The 21,289-nt window shown below is 39.0% G+C and overlaps 1 protein-coding gene across 1 annotated transcript in view; it reads left to right on the top strand.

Annotated features, from left to right (window-relative positions):
* The window catches only part of UTP20 (UTP20 small subunit processome component), a 105,579-nt gene extending 85,311 nt beyond the window's left edge, over positions 1–20,268 (top strand). Inside the window, exons 53-62 of the mRNA XM_075600661.1 lie at positions 802–871; positions 2,545–2,727; positions 4,238–4,369; positions 4,456–4,588; positions 5,568–5,758; positions 7,577–7,648; positions 10,079–10,333; positions 15,130–15,256; positions 19,242–19,387; positions 19,947–20,268. Coding sequence (XP_075456776.1) covers positions 802–871; positions 2,545–2,727; positions 4,238–4,369; positions 4,456–4,588; positions 5,568–5,758; positions 7,577–7,648; positions 10,079–10,333; positions 15,130–15,256; positions 19,242–19,387; positions 19,947–20,102 — 1,465 coding nt within the window. The 3' untranslated portion in view covers positions 20,103–20,268. The remainder of the gene's footprint in view (positions 1–801; positions 872–2,544; positions 2,728–4,237; positions 4,370–4,455; positions 4,589–5,567; positions 5,759–7,576; positions 7,649–10,078; positions 10,334–15,129; positions 15,257–19,241; positions 19,388–19,946) is intronic.
* Positions 20,269–21,289: the final 1,021 nt, after the last annotated feature.

Raw genomic sequence — 21,289 nt, 5'->3', positions numbered from 1 at the left:
ATGTTGTTAGTCCAGCCCCGCTAATATATTGCTAATACTTCACCTTGACATTAAGTATACCCTTTTAGTTACATTGAAGTTTAGTCATTAACAGGCTATATTTGAGATATTCTACGCTTCTCTGCCCCGCTCCTTCCTGCCCCGCTAAAGGACTTTATTTTAGGAAGCCTCTCTCGCTTTCTTCTTTCTACGCATAGATATTGTATAGTTATTTCTACAATATAGTCAAAATAGCTTTTTCGCAACGTTAAATACATTTAGAATCGTTTCAAGTCATACACATAACCATGACTTTTTTTTTAAGCCACTTGGATCCCTGCTCCTAGGCCATTAGAGATTTGTGCGTTTTAAGGGCTTTCATCGCTGTGTTTAGTAGCTCCCGAGCACGTGGTGACGTGGAATCAGATCATTACTTGCATCTCCTAATATGCTGCTGCATGGTTTCATTACATCAACAAAAGTGCTCTGGGTATTACTGTAATGTTAAACACACTTCCTTTCTCACAAGGGATACATAAGAGGGGTTCGGGGAACAAAAACATTTCTTAACAACTTTTTTGTTAAGCTGATAATGAAATACTGTAATAAAAAGAACTACTGCGTTCTGTCAGTGTCTATAATAAATGGATGCTTAGCTGTGGTGTTGCATTTGGTTTTTCTCTCTAATAAATAGAATTGAAGCTACGTGGTGGTGTTCGTTAGTAGTGAATAATGAAGATGAGTTATTTAACAATTGCTTTGTGTACGTGTTAGACTCTCTAAAGTGACGCGACATTAAAACAACCTTTTCTTTTTGTGCAGTTATGAGTATGAAACTGGAAGAGAATCCGCTTTGGAAATGATTGCTTATCTTTTTCAAGCATTCCCACAAGTAAGCTTTATGTATTGTCTTTCCACGTGGTGCTGTGTTACTCCTGTGAATTCCAGTATTCATTTGCCTGTAACCCTTGACTTCTGCAAAATGTAAAAATCCCAATATTTGCATGTGACATAGTTGATAGAAGAAAAATGGCATTTGTTAACATTCATAGCAATGTTAGATGCGTTAATGTTTAAAAACCTCTAAATATTCGAGGCTTTAAATGGAAATCTTTCCAGTATGCGCAGAATAGAATCTGTATATTTTAGTTTAAAATTCAAAGTTTTTAGTAATCCTAGACAAAATCCACAAACTCTGGTATCTTCACCTGCAACCTGTCTGCTTTAAAAAAACAAATATAATAGATAGGATGATCCATGATGGCCAGATTAAACAGTATTTAGGCATAGAAGGGCCACAAGTTTATTGTAATGTAATTTAAAATACATTTAGTGACTTGAAAAGTTTCCATAGTACAACACCTTGCCAGCATTATAACGTGTGTGTGTGTGTGTGTGTGTGTGTGTGTGTGTGTGTGTGTGTGTGTGTGTGTGTGTGTGTGTGTGTGTGTGTGTGTGTGTGTGTGTGTGTGTGTGTGTGTGTGTGTGTGTGTGTGTGTGTCTAAGGATGTCTGCAACAACCGGAATGCCTCCTCAAGAGGAGGAGAGAAAGGGGGAGAGACAGATGAGATGAGGAGGGAGTGTAGTGTGCACAGAGGAGCAGATACCGTAGGGGAGGAGAGTGCAAAAAGGAGCAGGGCATGATGGAGGAGAGCGCAAGGCAGAGAAGAGGGGACAAGAGATGGCAAGGCATTACCGGGAAGGGTGAAAACAAAGAGTAATGTTTAAATCTAAATGGAAGATCTGCTAGATTGATGTATGTTACGCTGGGTTCAGCTAGTATATTTGCATTACTCTTACAAGTGAGTTTGTGTGAAAAATTGCACTTAGCTGCCTTCGCAATTAGTATAAAATTAGGAGCAGAGCGTCAGACCCAAAGGCCCTACATGGGCCGAATTTGGCTTGCAGGCCACCAGTTGATGAGCCCTGATTTACAGCATCAATACTACATTCCCCCTTTTTTCCCTTCTTTTTATATGTAAAGCCTGTGACAATGTATAATTCTACATTCTTACCTAAGCTGGCAATTATTTGGTGCTCCTGTTATAAATCTAAAAATCCGGATTGTGTGCCTAACATAATGGACGCCTTCTATTTTCAATCAATCCTTCAGTCAGTGTACCTCAGCAGCTACAATGTATCCTTATATTACTAAGGTAACATTATCTATTGTTACAGTTTACAACTCGAACTGCTGGGAACATTGGCAACAAATTATTACAAACCGGAAAATGTTTCAAAGATCTTGCACTGCTGGGGAGGTGGGCTAAACCTGCTATAGAAATCAAATGATGCTTTAAAACTCATTAAAAATGGGATTAAGAGTTGAATTTTAAAAAAAAATAAAAAACAATTTGCACAATTGCTATTATCTAATACTACAGAACTGATTTATTTAAAAAAATTAAAATAAGATTTCATGTGTTGATGCTTTTATGACAGCACAGTATTACTTATTGGTACTTATTGGTGTTTTGTGTGTTCTATTTGCTAGAAAAGCGTATAATAATTACCAAGAAGTAGATCAAAGAATAACAAAAGGGACCTGTCATTTTTTTTTTTTAGGGAATACTTAATCAGTTCTGCGGCCTCATCTTTGTTCCACTTGTTTTGCTGATGGTAAATGATGATTCTCCGAAGTGTAAGAAAATGGCAGCCCTTGCAGGGAAATCCCTTCTTGGCAAGGTCAACGTTCAGAAGAAAGACCTGATGTTTTCTCTTGTCACCCAGTGGCTCAGCAATGAAAAGGTACTGTATATGTAAACATTGTACAAAGATCCACAGCACTTCTAAAGATAATGATAAGAAGGTAAAGAATTTGGGTGCAAATAAAAGAACTGATTTATTACAAAATGGCAATATGGAGACATGCACGAAAAATAAATGGTGTATTCTATTTCACGGGGTCATTTTCTCTGTGGATACATATTGGCAGTGGTCGTCAAATCACCCAAAAATCTACTCGCCGAACCAAAAAATCTACACGCCACCTAGTCCCGTCCCTCGCCACATAGCTCTGCCCCTCACCCTACCCCACTTTTAAAAACATGGAATAAATTCTTTGTGTGTGTGTGTGTGTCTGGGTGGGTGTCTAGTCTGGGTGGGTGGGTTCCTGACCTGGGTGACTAGTTTGGGTGGGTGGATGACTGACTGACTAGGAGGGTGACTGGCCCCAATACATTTAAAAAAGATCCCAATACATTTAAAAAAAAAAAAAAAAAAGAACCGGGACGCGCTGGATCCAGCACCCACCAGCCAACTTTGCCCCACGCGCCCCTCTCCCTACCTCCCGCCCAGGCTGCAGCCATTGGGACAGCGGACTCAGAGCTGCCAGCCTGCCCTTCTTCCCCGCTTCCATTACCCTGCCCGCACGGGTGCCAAAGGAATGTGGGACGGAGGGGAAGCGCCTGACTAGCCCGCACCCGCCTACCTTGCTCCTCCAGCCTTGGGCAGCAGTCGCGGGGACCCCCCCTGCCCTCACCAGCCTACGTCTCGGCCCGGGCAGCAAGCGGGGATCGGGGGGGGGGGGAGGAGGAGATGAGGGGGGCAGGGGCTGACCCAGAGCTGCCAGCCGACCCTCTTCCCCGTGTCAGCCCAATCAGGGAGGGGGATTATTTATTTATTTTTAAAAATTGCGCGAGCAGGGGAATTAACCGAACCGCAGCACGGATCGCCAGCTTCCTAAATCCAGTCGCCACGGGCGATCGGATTTGTCGACCACTGCATATTGGTATATCTCACTGCTGCAATAAGTATCTGTATATTTAGGGTGTGCGCAACATTCAACCGTTAAAACACTGTTGGATTCCTAAACCTCTGTAACATGCAGCATCCTTGAGTTGTTACATTAATATTACACACCTCACCCCATGCATTGTCTCATCTGTCTGTTACAGTGGTTAAGTGGTAAATGTAGACAACAGATACGTATCCTATATTTATACTTACAGTATTTTGATCCAGAGGAAGGCAAACAAAAAACCCAAAGTGAAACATCAAATGCTGTCAAATAAGGGGAAAAATAAATTCCTTCCTGACTCCAATAATGGCAATCTGATTCCTCCCTGAATCAAGGAGTACTTGTAAATAATCTATTAGTCTGTTAATGCAGCACTGAAGGAGTTCATAGAATTAATTGCTATTATATGAGAACATATGCTCTGTTATTAGCTGCTAAGACAAAACTATAGAAATCTGGTGACCTGTTTCTGCATGTACCTGTTTTTTCTAAGAGGGCATTTCTGTTTGTCTCTAACAGTCCTCCCATAAAAGGTTAGGTGCCCAGACCTGTGGTTTATTTGTTGAAGTGGAAGGGGTTGAATTTGAGAGCCGATTGGAAACCATTCTTCCAACAATTGAAAGAGAAATTGATCCTTTACAGTTTGAAAACGTAAGTATTTTGAGGTCCGCAAAGTGTTCTCTGTACCACCTGCTTTTCTGTGATATCACAGAGTTTGTTTCTAATTTACCTTGCAGCTAAAGGAGGAGTCTGAAGAAAAAGCAGCGGACAGATTGCTGTTTAGTTTTCTGACGCTGATTACCAAGCTAATGAAGGATTGCAATGTCACTCAGTTATCAAGGCACCAAGAGATTATGAATAAAATATGTTGTAAGTACTTTGTTCTCTATTATATTTACATGAGAGAAATGACGACATCACAATTCCAAAAACGATATATCCGTCACTCAGAAAATGATGTACTTTTGTACAAGAAACAATTGAACTTGGAAAAAAAGAACCCGTAGCGTTAATATGTCTACTTTTATTTATACTGCACCAACCATGTACGCAGTTTTGCATACTTTTTATTTAATTTTTTATAAATTCAGACTAAAATAAAACATGGTAAATGTATTATAGTCTTCACAGTGTTTGTGTTGGTATCATGCTTATTTTTTTTAGATATAAAAAAGTGTATAAATAATATCTTCCCTTTAAAATAGGTCTTTTTAACTAGAGTATCATATATAGCACAGGATTGTAATGACTGAATGTTGTGTGAAGGGCATTTCTGTTCTGTTACCTTTCTGCTGCACGGAGCCTCATTGTTTCAGTTCCCTGCTCTCCGTAGTCCTTTTGTGCTTCTAGCTTTCCATCCCATTGTTCTGTGCAAACTGTTTTACACTGCAGCACAGAGGATTAAAAGATCATCAGTGGAAAAACTCAGTCTCCAGTGATCGTACACCTCACTGCTAAGCTAATAAGAGCTTATTTGAAGGCCTCGTTGGTGCTTTCCGTGTCAACAATTACATTAGCTGCTTCAGTGCATTTTCTTGTCAAGTTATATGTTGGCCTTTCTTTTTAAATTAACGTCAACTGTTTGTTATTTGTATGGCATCAAATAGTCCCTTTTATGAAGATTGAACGCAGGGTTGGTGACACAGCTGTGAAGCGATTTCTATTTTATGTTTACAAGGTTGGCTGTGGAAGATCTGCTGGAGTTTAGCTTTCATAATCTTATTCTTTTTCTCGTCTTGGTCAATGAAATGACGAACTGAATCGTCAAAATGTGTAATGCCAGCTAAGGTTCAGTTTTGTTTGATTATTTACTTAACCTAATGATTTGGCCATTTTCTTGATACTTCAGCCCATGTCCAGTCCCATTTGTGGTACCCTCATAGCTGGGTCTGGCTCACCTCAGCCCAGATTTTTGGCCTGCTGTTTGCCCTTCAGAAACCAGATGAACTGGTCAGTAAGTGGAGTACCAGAAAGACCAGAAAAAAGAAGACACAGTCAGAACCTTCTGCCTCATTCTTAGCTGACCATCTGGACACAAAGGTACTTTTTTTTCCATTGGAAGTGAGCATGATTTACACTAAATTCTTCATTGTAATTATGGACACAAGCAGCATGAGTCTGGCAGACATCTCTGATCAGATATTTGGGATGAGAGAGAGAATACACTTCTGGTAAAATTATTAGTGCCATGATATGATTTCACTTGGGTTATTTCTCTTTTATTCAGAAGAAAAAAGCAGTAGGCAGATATCCCCAATCGAAAGTAATACACTACTTACAAACGTCTTGTGGTACTTTTCATAGCAGATGTATTTGGGACAAACAGCAGAAGCAGAGACCGTGTTTCAGGTCCTGTTTGGACCATTTCTGCTACAGATTACCATAAGGCATTATGTAAGCACATCATGTTGAAGCATGGGAAAAAAACATGCTTTAAAGGGAGTGGTCTGTATGCAAATTAGACACAGCACGTCAGTCATTTCAAGTGCTTAAGCAGAGCTGTGGTTCTTGACACTATTCTTAGAGCAACCAGCTAATAATGTTGTGTGTTAATACTTGGTTATAAATCTGGTGATTGTGGTTCCATAAGGCTAAAGACCTGAATTTCTCAACTCGTGCAGTTGTGTTGAAGAAAGACCTGATAAAAATGGATTTTCTCTTCAGACATCGTACACTGAATGCGAAATATGCTTTATATAAAGATTACAATGACATTTTTTTAAAATGTATGGATAGGTTTTACTGTTGCGCAGTAGAATAAAAACTGCAGTAAAATAATAAATGTTGACAATTTGAAATAATGTCTTAACTCCACTTACAAACTCCCCTTGTATCTCCACTTTGAAAGACACTTATGTTGTGGGTCATGTTTGTGGAGAAAGCATTAAATCAATGTGCATTGCGAGTTCACTTCATATTCTAATTTGGCAAACATCTCTAGGTTTCCTTACCTAGCAATTCTCCAATGCTACGTTCGCCTAATGCTGAGACTATAAATAGGACCTGCATCATGTTTCGCTAACTGTCTGGCGAAGTTAAGAAGTGACTCCATGTTCAACGTTAGGGAACATATATTTTTCTGGCAATAACGTAAAAGAAATCAGACATTCTGCACATGATTTTATTTTAGATACTTATATTTTGTTGTTAATGTAAGATGCCTACCCCTTTAGTACCACTGGGTCCTGCAGCGTCTGGCATCTCTTGACACCTAAAGGGTGAACAGCTGTTTCTATAATAAAAAGATATACGGAAGGATGAGAGAAGAGATAGAGGGCTGTTTACCATTGCATCGTCAAATAGAGTCCTCAGTTGCAAACATGCCCAAATCTTACTGAGTGCTTACTTTAAAAAAAAAAAAAAAAAAAAATTTTAAAGAGAGGAAAATAATTCGTGGGTTGTATGAATTTCTCATTTTGCTTTTTATTTAGGGAGTGCAGTAAATATTTGCTACTATTTCTGTTTTTAAATGATGTAAGATTAGTTTAAATATTGATGTACTTGATTGCTTTACTGCTCTTTGTGTCCCATAATATATAAATATATATGTATGCAGTAGTTCTATATGTGTTGGGTTTTTTTTTTCTCTTCATTTTCCCGTATGATTACTGCATTGGATATAACAGTTTTATTTTCTCCAATCTGCTGAACATTTTACTATGATGATCTAAATATACATTTAGTTTGAAATGAAATCATATTTTTTTTTAAATTATATTCCAACACTAATTTTTCTCAGTATATCGACAAATATAAAAGGGCTTGCTTATGACAATTACCCATTTTCAGTTCATGGATGTAAGTAGTAATTGTGCAATGTCAAAATAAGTCATGAGGATTTGGATTCTATATTTACAGATGAAAGACCTTGCTTTAGCCTTTTGTCATCAGCTGCAGTCGAAGTTTCTTGACCAGTCCCTGGGGGAACAGGTATGACTTACCAACTATTCATGTGTAGACTACAGAATACCTTTCTAACTCGGAGAATCCTGCATGCGCAAGCTTCTTTTTTTTTTACATTTAGGGTTAATTATTCTGAACAAGGGTTTTTTTCAGTGAGGGGTTCAAGTAACATATCCCAAAACTCGAAAGGTTAAATGTATGGATCCATAGCTGAGCTCTGGGGCCTTCACTCTCCCAACATGTCCTGCAACAGCTTCTCTGTGCATGGCTCGCACCCTTTCAGTGATGGCTTCATAGGCGTTTGGAGTTAGAAGTCACCCTTCCCTTATGGGGAAAAAATGAACATCTCTGTAGAACGTCAAACAGTACAAGTGATCCGTATAGAGTACTTCCTTCTCGCTTTCCGTCCCATTGTTCTTTGGAAGCTGTTTCACACTGCAGCACAGAGGATTAGATTAAAGGATCATCAGTGGAAAAAGTCAGTGTTGAGTGAGCATAAACCTCACTACTTGGCTAATAAGATCCTATTTCAAAGCCATGGAAGTGCATTGTGCTTGAAGCCTTGTTGCTGATATCTGTTGTCACAAATGGCTGTAGCTATTGTGACATGGCTTCTTGCCAAATACAATTATATTATTTTGAGAAGCCAGTTAGCGTTTTTTTTTACATCTAAATAGAAGTCAGTTGCAAATGGTGAAGTTTTGTATTACTTCAAATAGTCCCTATTACGTAGTAGAGGTCCATGGAGAACCTTAGTGGCACTTATAGCTGTAAATCTATTTCTATTCTATGCCTCCCGTTCTGCATGTGAAAGATGTGCTGGGGTGTAATTCAGCTCTCACTATTCTTTCTTTTTATTCCAAGTCCGTCCGCAGAATTCTCAACCTTTTTTTGAATACCAGTTATAGTGCAGTTGTTATTGATTAGGAGATTGTCATATGAGAACAGTGCATGTGTATGTACAGTCTGTTCCTTACCAAGGGACTTTCTGTCCCTTTTCCAGGTAACCGTAAATACGTTGGGTTGAAATATTAATTTGTTTATAGGTTATTATAGTTTTGAATAGGCCAAAATAAAAGATTCTGCGTAGCTGAAATTATTATATACAGAGCTTTCAAAAGCACACATGAAAAAGGGACCTTTGAGGTTTTGAAAACGTTGTACGCTCTAATTTTATTCCAAATTCTCGTATTGAACCTCTTGGGCCTTGAATGATTTGACAATACAATGTGTACTGTGTTTAGAACTGTCCACTGTAACGTACCTAGATCATTTCATTTGAAGTTGCTAGGAAATCCACACAAGTCGATATGGGAAAAGAATAAGTCTCTCCTAACAGTTCATTTACAGCCTCTCTTTCTGTGTGTCATTTAACCTCTCCCTTACCACTTTTAATTGTTGTATGTGGTAAATATGCACCGTACAAAGAGGAGAGAGTAATCCTTAAACATGATGCACACCTCAAAAAACACATGTATTTCATAATGAACACTAAACCATGATTAGTATAAAACAGAACTTTTAATAGCCGCAATCCTAAAATATATACATAACAATGAATAGTGTCTAATAATAAAACTTGTTTTTTTTAATAATATTGTTTCTAAAATATATACAACTTCAATAAACAAAATAAGCAATAGAGTGCCCTTCAAAAATGAGCTTCTGGTTTTTAAGATTATATGGTCTGAGATAATCTGTTTAAGGCTGTTTTGGAAGTTTAGCCTTTAAGACAAAATGGGCTAGGGTTAAAAAAAAGAATACTACAAGAACCTAATGTCCATAATTTATAGTAGAGCACAAATTGCCCAAAGTTAGTGTATCCTTTATGTATTAATAATCTATTTGATACCAGTAAGGTTAAATTAATTGCATATTTCTGTAGCATACACTGTATATTGTGTGAGACTTCCTAAATATCACTGATAGTTTCTTTTTAGTTGAATTTTTTTTAAAGACTCCGATAAATCTATAGTTGTCCTAAGTACAAAAATCTGTGTAATACACATTAAAATCAGACTTCAAATCTGTCCTTCTTTATTGTCCAGGCATTATCATGAATTAGTGGTATATCACAATGTTAATGCAGAAATACTGGTTTTTCCTTTACAGGATGGGAACCCAGAGGGTGCCCTGAGCTGGGCCGCACTATTTTCAGCTCCGGGGCCCCCTGGCTTACCTGTGAGACGGTACCAATGGTTTTGCCATTTTGTTTCCCCTGAAGGGTACAGTTTAAATCTTGTGAGCCAATAGGAATCTGCAACATCATCTGTTGCAGCTCTCTATTGGATAGACAATTAAAACCTGCGTGAAACCGGCAGGAACGCCGGCACCTTTACCCATAGGTATCGGGGTTAGTTAGGGGTGATGGGTGGCTGCTTTCACTTACTCCTCTAAATTGTAATAAATAGTATTTACATTTTTACCGCTTCTTTTTTTTTTTTTTTTTTTTCTAAGGTCATAAAGAATTTGCTATTTGTAGCCAAAGTTATTTACCTCCTTGATCCTGATTTGGAGCACACCCAAAGCAACCATGAAGAAATGGACGGTGAGACAGCAGAACAGGACGCTTCAGGAGGGGAGGAGGAAGAGGAGGAGGAATCCAAAAAAGAGACAGGAGATGAGAAAAAAGCCACTTTAATGTGGCTCATGAGAAAACTGTCCTTCCAGGCAAAGAGAGAAGCAGCTCACACGCCTAAAAACCCACTGAAGGTGAGAGCACACCTCGTACTAAAAGGATTTCACAGTTGAGATGCACATTTCCGTATAAACCACTTTATTAGCTTTTTTTGCATTTTAATTACACCAGTTAAGTTCTGATATTGCACATGGCAAAGAAAGTAATTTAATTTATATGTGAGATGAGTTATAAACGCTACACATTTGCTGTCCTGTTAATGTAGTCATTGGATATTGTGCTTCTTGTAAAGTTGATTATACGCTACAGATGTAGCCATACTTGCAGTTCCTGTTAACGCACTTTAGGCTAGGTCCCCAGTGCAGCCGGCGGAGCGCGATGCCATGCGTGCGCCTCCCACCAGCTCCTTACCTCCTCCCTAGCTGTCCCTAGTCCCTCCTCGCTCCCAGGCTCACTTTGCACTGTGACACGTCAGCCAACAATAGGATTGTGATCCCGTGCGGCGATGCATCACGTGGTGCACCAGGGAGCCAATCAGAGAGGAGAGTGGTTATTATGGGGGGAGGGGGGTTGTGTTTATCCATCTGCTGCATGAGAGAGGAGAGTCTCATTCCAAAGAAAACGCTGTCATGTTCAGAGCCCCTCAAAGTAAACCCAAAGAAGAGGAAATACCTTCTGCAAACTCCACAAGAAAATGATCATTTAAGAATGGCAATACAGGGGTTAATCCCATGGGCATTGGGTCCGCAGAACAGGCTGTGGGCCATGCATGGGGTCTCCCAGCAGTCTCTTTCCCCTCCAGCCCTGTGTATTCTAGCGGTCTCTTTCCCTTCCAGCCCTGTCTCCCAGCAGTGATGGCCCCGCCCCTCTGTCATGGCCCTGCCCACCAAACCCATCTTGGCCACGCCCCCTTGCGGGGAAAAAAAAGCTCCCTTCAGACCGTAGATCGTGGTGAAGTGCCGTGCACGCGCGCGCCAGGACGCAAGGCGGGCGCGTGCAGCGGGGCCTTAGCCTAAGAAGTTTGATATTTCCCGATTTTCTCTGGGTATCTTATCTTGCAAGATTGTTTTCATCAAACCTTGTTTAGTTGTTGTACTTGCGTCAAATTTCCTCAATGTATCCGTGTGTTGCAATAGAACTGTGACCCATTACTTCATCCGACTTTGGACCAACTTTTGCCTTTCGCAGCAATCTTTTTCCCACTAGAGACGCCATGATTTCAGTTTTCCATGTTTGTAGTCCATGTTACGGAGAAAATAAGTTGACCTTTATCCAAGTGATTTGCCGGGGCAAAATAAGCAATCGAGAAATATAGCCAATTGTGAATAATGTATAAACTGCAGTGGAGCATGAAGGACACCGTACACACTATGTTATTTATTTATTTTATTTATTTATAAAATATTTTACCAGGAAGTAACCTCTCGAGTTACCTCTCGTTTTCAAGTATGTCCTGGGACAAATTCTACTATTCTCTTTGAGATGTTCTGTATGGGTCAACGCGATGTGCAGAAACTAGACTTGCTATATGTTGCATTCTGAGCGCCAGGTTTACTGAGTGGCCGTGATACATATGGTGTATGGCCTACAGTGTAATCTTTCCATCAAGTTACCAAGCTGTAAACATACATTACAATAGACATGTTATAAATTTGGATTGGAAAAAGTGCTTCCTTTTACAACCGAATTCAAACGGTTTTAATCTCGGACTTCTCTAGCCAGGTTTATTTCTCCAGTTCATAAACGTTTCTGGTAAAATAATTTATTTATTTATTTATTAAAAAAATTACCAGGAAGTAATAGGTGTCTCTATAGTTATCCTATTCCACATTCACAAATGTATTTGTGTGTTTATTTACATAGCGAATGGTAAAAGAAAGAGGTGTGTGCTGCGCTAATCAAAGTAAATAAATACACCCTATATAGTGTGTATATAAGCACAAAACACTTAAACTTGATTGTTATAGTGAATTTGGAAAGGCTGCCAAATATTGGGTAACTCTGACTACCCCAGCCAGACAAACTGCTACAAGAAAGAAATGTTACCTGACGGAGCCAATAGTCCATAAACCAACAAACTGTGTGAATAACCAAATGTGAACAAGTAATAATCAATGTTACCAAACATAAAAGTCCTTGGTAAAGTGAGATAGCAGGTAAGTCCAAAAACCGATGAATCCAGTTGGTGGCCATTTCATGGGATGCAGCACATGCGAGAGAAGGAAATTAAAATATATATAGTGCAATACTGCAAAATACAATGAACTAAATGCCCAAGGGTAGGGGAATGGTTAGTTCCCGAAGGTAGAGAGTAAGCGAGATAGTGAGATGAACAAAAGATAAATTTAATAACAAATACAATAAAAACAGCTCTCCTCACGCTGGCAAACAAAAATTGGAATCCTACTTACTAGACCCAAGTAGGAAATGCGCATTAAATATCGTTAGATCACAGGAAAACCCGCCTCTCGCTGCCAACAGCTACTCCCGGAGTCCTGGCGGTGCGCCCTCCAGACCCGCTGGGGCGTGAGGATCCTCCGGTTCACTGGCTGAGCGATCAAATGGCTGGCTTCCCTCTACTTACTCGGTTGTTCCGGATGTCCGCTTGCTTCTCTCGCGAGAAGCGATGGTAACCACAGATACAGCCCGGGTGTGATGTGGTGTCTCGGGAGGTCCCAAATGGCCGTTTGCAAAAAGTGCACGTAGATGTTACTCTGTTTGCGTGGGAGTGGGGCAAACTCCACCCAACGCGTTTCACGGATTCTTCCGCTTCTTCATCATACCCCTGTATATACACGTGTGTATATATCTCCACCTCTTCTGAACCTTGTAACATTTTTCTATTCTAAAATGTTCTGAATCTCTTGCTTGTAACGTCATATCCAGCCTCAAAAGTCTTTTCATTGCATAGTTACATTTTTAATGGTTATTTTATGTCTGTGTGCACGTACACTATCCGCCACGCATTGCGACCCCTTGGAAATGCGCAGACAACTGTTCTCAATGCTCCATCTTCTGGCTGCACATAGTAATATAGTTTAATGACCTGGAAACTCATTTTCTAACTCTTTAACGCGACAAGTCACAGTAGGAAAGCGTGATAACATTTTGCATTAATGCACCATGACGAGAAAGACATAGCTGGTTTTAATGGGTATAGTAAATGGGCCACAACTGTGTGTGCAATCACCGTGAGTTCTTTTTATTATTTTACTTCCTTGTAATTTCATGGAGATAGGTCAAATCTGCATGAAGCTTGATGTAACAGAAAAAAGTGACAGAGGTCACAACAGTCCCCTATTGGTTGCACTCAAGGCAAAGTCAAGGTAAATACCATAAAGATATTAATATCCACATTATGGACTAAAAGTCCCAGATGAAATAGAATAAATGCTTAAGGATACAATATCCACTGAAAGACAAATGTCTGAAATGATAGTATCTAATTCAATTAAAAGGACCATATATGTCCACAGAGAATGTCTCACAGCCTGAAGTATAACAGTGACATCCACTAATAAAATCCAAAAAAATAAATAAAACTTTAATGAACTATAATAACACCGAAAAACAAGTGACATAAAAATAAAACAATGTGTATAAAGTTTAAATACCCGTTGAGCGGGATTCCTTGTGGAGCCGAGCAGCCTCTGTTGGGAGTCACTATAGTCCGGTTGAGCTCAGGAGCATAAGGAGCACGGTCGTATACATCCTGTTTGTCTGTTTTTGTCCCTTTGCTACTGGTGTTGCTTATTTTTTGGGGCACATCATGAGACATTGGCTGGGGATTGCAGTCATTTACGCTCCCTAATGTTAGACTATCTAATACACTCTTTGCTACCATCTGACTATCAGACCTACGTATACTTACCTACCTATGCTCCCTTCACTGTGTCTTGCTCACCTCTGACTTGCACCCACAGGGCTAATTCGCCATCTGGTAGCCACATTAGGGATATCACTACACTACATATATGCTATTACTATTATAGTAAATAGTGAATTTCCCTATCCAATTTGTCGCTACCCTCCTCCCACCCGCTCCCCTTACAAGGGTATTTTAACATTATATACATTGTTTTATTTTTATGTCACTTGTTTTTCGGCGTTATTATGGTTCATTAAAGGTTTTTTTAATTTTTTTGGATTTTATTAGTGGATGTCACTGTTATACTTCAGGCTATGAGACATTCTCTGTGGACATACATGGTCCTTTTAATTGGATTAGATACTATCATTTCAGACATTTGTCTTTCAGTGGATATTGTATCCTTAAGCATTTATTCTATTTCATCTGGGACTTTTAGTCCATACTGTGGATATTAATATCTTTATGGTGTTTACCTTGACTTTGCCTTGAGTGCAACCAATAGGGGACTGTTGTGACCTCTGTCACTTTTTTCTGTTATATCATAGTTTTTTTCCCTGTGCACCAGGCTAACTTTATATTATTTGATATTATGGTTTGAGTGGCGTCCCATGTTCCTATTTTTCAATGAAGCTTGATGTGTATATACATTAAAAAAAAAATTAAGAAAAAAAAATCCTTTGCAACAGTTATTTCCTGGGGCACTAAATCTGTGTTGTTGTTTTTTAAAGTTAATTTTAGAATTGCTGTTTATTTTCCCTAAAAGGATCATCTAAAACAGCTTACAATGGGAATGAGAAACATTTAATGGATGTACCAATGTCAAGCAGCAAGGCGTTTTGATAGCTATTTGAATATGAAGCTAAATACTTTATGGCATTGTAATGAGTAGAGAGTAGGCTAAACTTATATGTAATTAATAAAGCTTTAAAGTATTTTCACCTGGTTTTAGTTCTGATTTTCTCCTGCGCTATTATCATGCTTGCATATTTATCTTCACAGAGAACCTGCATTTTCAAATTCCTCGGTGCCCTCGCAGTGGACCTTGGAAAGGAAAAGGTGAAACCATTTCTCTCGACAATCGTCACTCCTCTCTTCAGAGAATTGAACAGCACCTACTCGGAACAAGGTGACTACCGACTTGTGATCATTTCTGTTAAAGGAAACAAGAGGCAATTTTATAGTTTCAAAAATAAAAGCAACCGTTCAGTGGTAGAGGGGTGACGCAGTAAGCCTAAGACGATCTGCTGCTGTACAGATACAAGCTAAGAGCATGGCACAGTAATGATCTGTTTATACTAGAATGAACCACAGGCAAACGAAGCCCATCCAGCTAATAACATTTTCCTTGTAATGTTTCACGGCTGTGTATCTTATATGCTTCCTTACTAACTGCATAATTTAATTGTAGTTTCTTCTCTAGCACATCAGCAAAACAGCTACTTGATTACTTTGTTCGGCAGAATATATAGCAATGCTATAGTAATGTCTACCTTTTTTCTGACTGTTACTTTGGTGGTCCTGTTACTGGCTAATCTTCATTTCATTTTGATTTTCATGTCCTCCAGTTAAATTTATGATCATGATTTATTTTGGACAGTGAACATACCACTAAACCCAGAATTATATTGGCACAATGTGTCGTGGCTCAGAGAGCTTACAAGCAAATGTTAAGTAATGAAGATACAAGGACATAAATACATTTGCTTAAGGACACAAGGTGCTTGCTGGAGTCTCAAATTCACACTTCACAATTTAGAAAACACGATCTTATAGCACAGTAAGCCTAAGTCGATCATTTTTTGGTAATTCTTTTAATTGCAGTTTTATCATTTAAATCTAGAACAAATTATAAATAGGTTATGACACACAGCTTAAAAAACAAACATATCAACCATAACAATACTACATCTACTATTTTTACACAAATATTTTATAGAAACCCAGTTTTTACCTTAAATTGTATAAAGAAGTTGTGTCGTCTCTGTGTCCCTAACTCCAACCCCCCTCATGTTTAAGTGTCTTCCAAGTTGTTCCTGTCAATATTTTGGTTATTACCTCCCTTTGCTCTGTGGAAATGGAAGCTACATATTTTCCCATTTTTAAATGAGCTATCGATTGACACCTGTAAAGTTGTTTCTTCTATCAAAATATATTATCAATAATATTTCTGCATTTAATTCTCTTATCAATGGTGCATATGATCTTCTCCAATTTCTTTGAATCACTTATCGCTGTTTGGAGGACAGAATCTTCAGTCTTTCTTCTTAAAGGCAGAATAATTTATTTTTGTAAACTTTTTGAAGTGAAACTTCTTTAGTGGCATCTCTGATGGGATAAAACTGGATAGATGGGGGGGCGAAATGTGAAACGGAAGTGACGTCACGTAATGGACGCCGCTCCGCTCACACGCCCCCCCCCTGTCACATGTGGCGGCGGCGGCGGGGGTGGGGGGAGTCAGGAGAGAGGGGGCAGGACACAGACAGAGAGACATACGGTACACACAGAGAGATACACATACACTGACAGACACGCACACACTGACAGACACACACTGACAGACACACATTGACTGACACATACATTGACACATACATTGACTGACACATACACACAATGACACACACACACTTACTCTGACGCACACACACACACTGACTGACACACACACACACACACACACACACACTTACTCTGACGCACGCACACACTCTGACGCACGCGCACACACTGACGCACGCACGCGCACACACTGACGCACGCACGCGCACACACTGACGCACGCACGCGCACACTCTGACGCACGCACGCGCACCCCAGTGATGTACCGAACACCGCCCCTGAATGATGTGCCTATTCCTTCCCCCCCAATGTGAGCTCCCCCACCCGCTCAACATTCATGATGCTGGTACTGCTGCCAATAAACACATACACACACACAATGACGCATGCACACTTTGACGCACGCACACTTTGACGCACGCGCACGCACACTGACTGTCACACATACGCACACACACTGACTGACACACATACGCACGCACACTGACTGATACACTCACTGACCGACACAGAGAGACATTCACACAACACAGAGAGAGAGACATACACTGACACACACACACTGACTGACTGACTGACTGACTGACTGACTCACACACACACACACACACACACACACACACACACACACACACACACACACACACACACACACACACACACACACACACACACACACACACACACACACACACACACACACACACACACACACACACATACTCACTGACTGACACACTGGCACATGTGTGCCGAGCACGCGCGTTATAAGTCAATTTCTGTGACAAAAGTCAAAGAAGTTTCACTTACTATGCGCGTGCACAGCACACACAGCTTTTTTTTGTTTTGTTTTTGGTGCCAGAGTAACCATCCACTCCTAGCAACTAAAGGGTGAAATATAGCATCGCAATATTTAAAATATAATCTAAAATTATGAGATTTTTTTTTTCCTCCACGGAACTCTGGAATCTTTGTGCATTGACTGGCATTACTATTAGGTATACGTCTGCTTCTATAACAGCACAAAGCTGTCCATTTCCTTCCCCTTCTTAACCTAATGTTTTACATGGCAGCAGCAAGGAAAAGGACACGCTTGTGAAGATGAAAGCCAGAGGGATTAGTAGTTAATCGGAGCCCTTCATTCTGTATGATACTCTTAGCAGCATTGCTGAAATGACCAACTACTTCTTGACTTCTGGAAGACATCGGTTTAATAGAATTTATTTTAAGAATTATAATATAATTTTAATCGCTTCTACAGCACAGGCATACATTTGTATACTTTTTATGTCCAAATTCCAAAAACAGTTTAGCTGCCTATGATTAGTTCTTCTTTGGAAATATAGGGTTGTGGGAGCTTGGAGAATATTTTGCTTTGCTCTTACTGAGTTACCGTATATATTACTATATTCATTATGAAGATGGACCCTTGAGGCTGAGCAAATTGTAATTTACATTGTTTGGTGCCCGAGTTTACCTTTATCATAATGAGACCAAAATGTTGCATTGGATTTAAAAGAAACAGAAATCTTGGGAGAAAAATAAATACACCATAAAAGTTTGGCTTAAATAGTGCAAGCAAAACCCAATTAACTAAAATCACTGTGTTTATAAATAGTGTTAAGAAAAGCCTATCTGTAATTAAGAAACAAGACAACATGGAAGAAAAAAAAAGAAGAAATAATAGCTCATACTGTATATATGAAGTAATACAATAAAATATACCTACTGAAGGGGCCAAGTGTCTCCAAAACATTGCACATGTATTATCTACTTACTGTTATTTTTTGTATTATGATTAGTACAAAAACTAACCATCATAAATGTGCTAAATAGCCCTTTATTTTGTATTGTGGTGCAGTGTGTTGATTCGTATTGTCCTGAGCACTGTTGATGTTGCCCCTAATACATGTAGCACTCATTTAGTTTTGTTGAACATTTTTTTTTTTTAAATATTCCTTTGTTTTACATTTGTTCACATACACACAATTGCAATCATATTGTGCTTGCATAGAGGCTAATTAGATATTGCAGAAGTTGCTACGTCTCTTCACCTTTTATACAGATGCAATACTTTCAAGTACCGCTTCTGTACAGGCTAAATAGCAATAATGTGGTTATCACTACTTAGAATGTGTGTATTGTAGAGATTAAGAGCCGTTTGTGCGCAATAAAGTGTTACAAGCTGTTTCTATTGGGCTGCATGGCAGCTAGGTCCAGATTGCAGGTTAACTGGTAAAAAGTTTGATGCAAATGTCTAAGAAAAATTGTTTTGTTTAACTAAATTCTTAAGACAGCTTAAAAAAGCTGTTTGGATTCTACTTGTGTTGAGTGCACTGTGAAATTTACACAATAAAACAAACAACCATTAATGTACTAAATGACTTGTCACGGATGTCACTTTGGGGTCTTTTTTGTCTTTTGTAATACACTGAAACTTTTATTTTTTTTAATTAACAATGCTAGTTTTAAGATGAGAATGTAACATGGAACTAGTAATAAAGCTTGCTTTCAAGTATAATGCTGAATCTGTTACTGCTGCTTTTTTTCAGCTCCAACACTAAAAAATCTCTCGCAAGAAATCATAGACCTTCTAAAGAACTTAGTTGGTCTGGAGAATTTCTCTTTAGCTTTTGCCGCTGTGCAGAAACAAGCCAACGAGAAGAGGGCTATCAGGAAAAAACAAAAAGCTTTGCAGGTAACATTCAATCAGTCTATTTTAGAATGTGCAGATTAAAAAAAAAAGTATGCTTTTACTAGAGAAACAGAATTTGACAGCATAAATGAACCACTTGGCCCCCCATGTTTGCCCAATCACCTATGTTTTAAAAAAAACCCAAGCACTATTTGATTCATGGCTTTCTTTCACATTTGGATAGCCTTATCCATGGCATTCGTCATTCCCTTACTGTGTCCTATTGTTATATGGTTACAACTCGACTCCGGGTTGGAACAACTTCTTTTTGAAAACGCACCCATGTGATTTACAAATCCTAGAATTTTCTAAGATACAAGGGGGGGGGGGGGGGGAGATAAGCCTTTCCTCCTTAACCAGATCAAATTGAACAGTGGGGATTATCAGTGTAAATTGACTTTACCCTTTCAATAGCAGATGGGTGAAATTAGTATATAAATTGTTGGAAGCGCCATTTCTAAATGCATTCATATAAATGGACATAACATTTGATAAGGAATGCAAATAGATTTAAGGTGTGTGTATGTGTATATATGTATATATATCTACTTATTTATTTTAGGCGGTGGCAAATCCTGACATGGCTGCTAAGAAAAAGCTGAAGAAACACAAGAACAAAATTGAGGCTAAAAAACGGAAAATTGAATTCCTGCGGCCAGGATATAAAGCCAAGAGATCACGAAGCCACGCTCTTAAAGATTTAGCTATGGTGGAATAAAAAGTAACTAGCAATCCATCGTCTATTCAAACGTGCATCAGTACTTTTTGTATATACAATACTTTACCTCAGGAATACTGTTTGCAGTGCCTGTATCTGAAAATATGACATGTACAGTTTAATGTACTGACATTTTGTTTTCTAATTAAAAGTAAAACATCCTGAATGTGGTTTGCAATTCAATTTTTAAAATATGTATAAATCATGATTATTACATGTCTAATGGCAGATTTCTGATGTTGGTCTATATTATAAAATGATTTTAAGAGCCTAATAGGCAGCTAGTAGTAAAAGTCTTCTTTTGAACAATATTATACAAAGTAAGATGTTAGCCACACTTCTGCTTTCTTCCCAGGTACACTTATGATCTTGTAATTGCTTAGTCACTAGTTATATACACGCACCATTAGAATCAGATAATGTCTACCCCAGTTAGGGCCAGGATCAACAGATTTGTATTTTTGCACTTAAGTCCTATTGCAGTAACAATCTGTGGCTGAATGTTTTTGAGACTTCAAGGAGACCAGAACGAAATTGAGTATAGTGTAATTAGGGAATGGAAAATTCCAGACACCTGGTCACCTAAAATTCCCCCCCTGGCACCCGTGCTTTGCGCAGCGCTGACAAGTCAGAGAGCACGCACAGAGATGCGGGTGTCGTGAGTATCATATAGTGACACAGAGCCGCTGCCAAGTGGTGAGGGGCAGCAGGAATGCCCCTAGCCACCAACCTCTAACAAAACATTGGCTGACGCCTAAGTATTTAATATTTTTGGCCATCCCTGGTGTAATTGATAAAATAGAGCACTGAATAAATGCGTCTACTGAACAATCATACTGTACATATTACCTGCACGCCTCCCTTTGCAGTATGCCGCTGGTAGAAGGATTGGCCTTACATTTATGCGCTCTTATGAATTGGGCTAAATATACTAGTGACATTTTACATTTAGAATCTAAATCTGTGTGACACAGGAGTCAATTGCTTGCATCTTTTGGTTAAAACATAATTCAAGTCTGCCAACCTTGTCAAGGTAGACTCCGTTTTACAATGTGTAAGTATTAATATTTCACACTAGGGTATTTGAGCCCCCACAGTTTACCTTTATAATAAGGGAACTTTGTTACTGGCTTTTAACTGCACTAAATCACAAATTAGCATATGCTTTATTTAACCCCAAAGTTTAG

The sequence above is a fragment of the Ascaphus truei genome, chromosome 5 (assembly GCF_040206685.1).
Source record: "Ascaphus truei isolate aAscTru1 chromosome 5, aAscTru1.hap1, whole genome shotgun sequence".
Lineage (NCBI taxonomy): Eukaryota > Metazoa > Chordata > Amphibia > Anura > Ascaphidae > Ascaphus > Ascaphus truei.
Note: the sequence above shows the minus strand (reverse complement) of the source record. Positions and strands in the feature narration are given on the sequence as shown.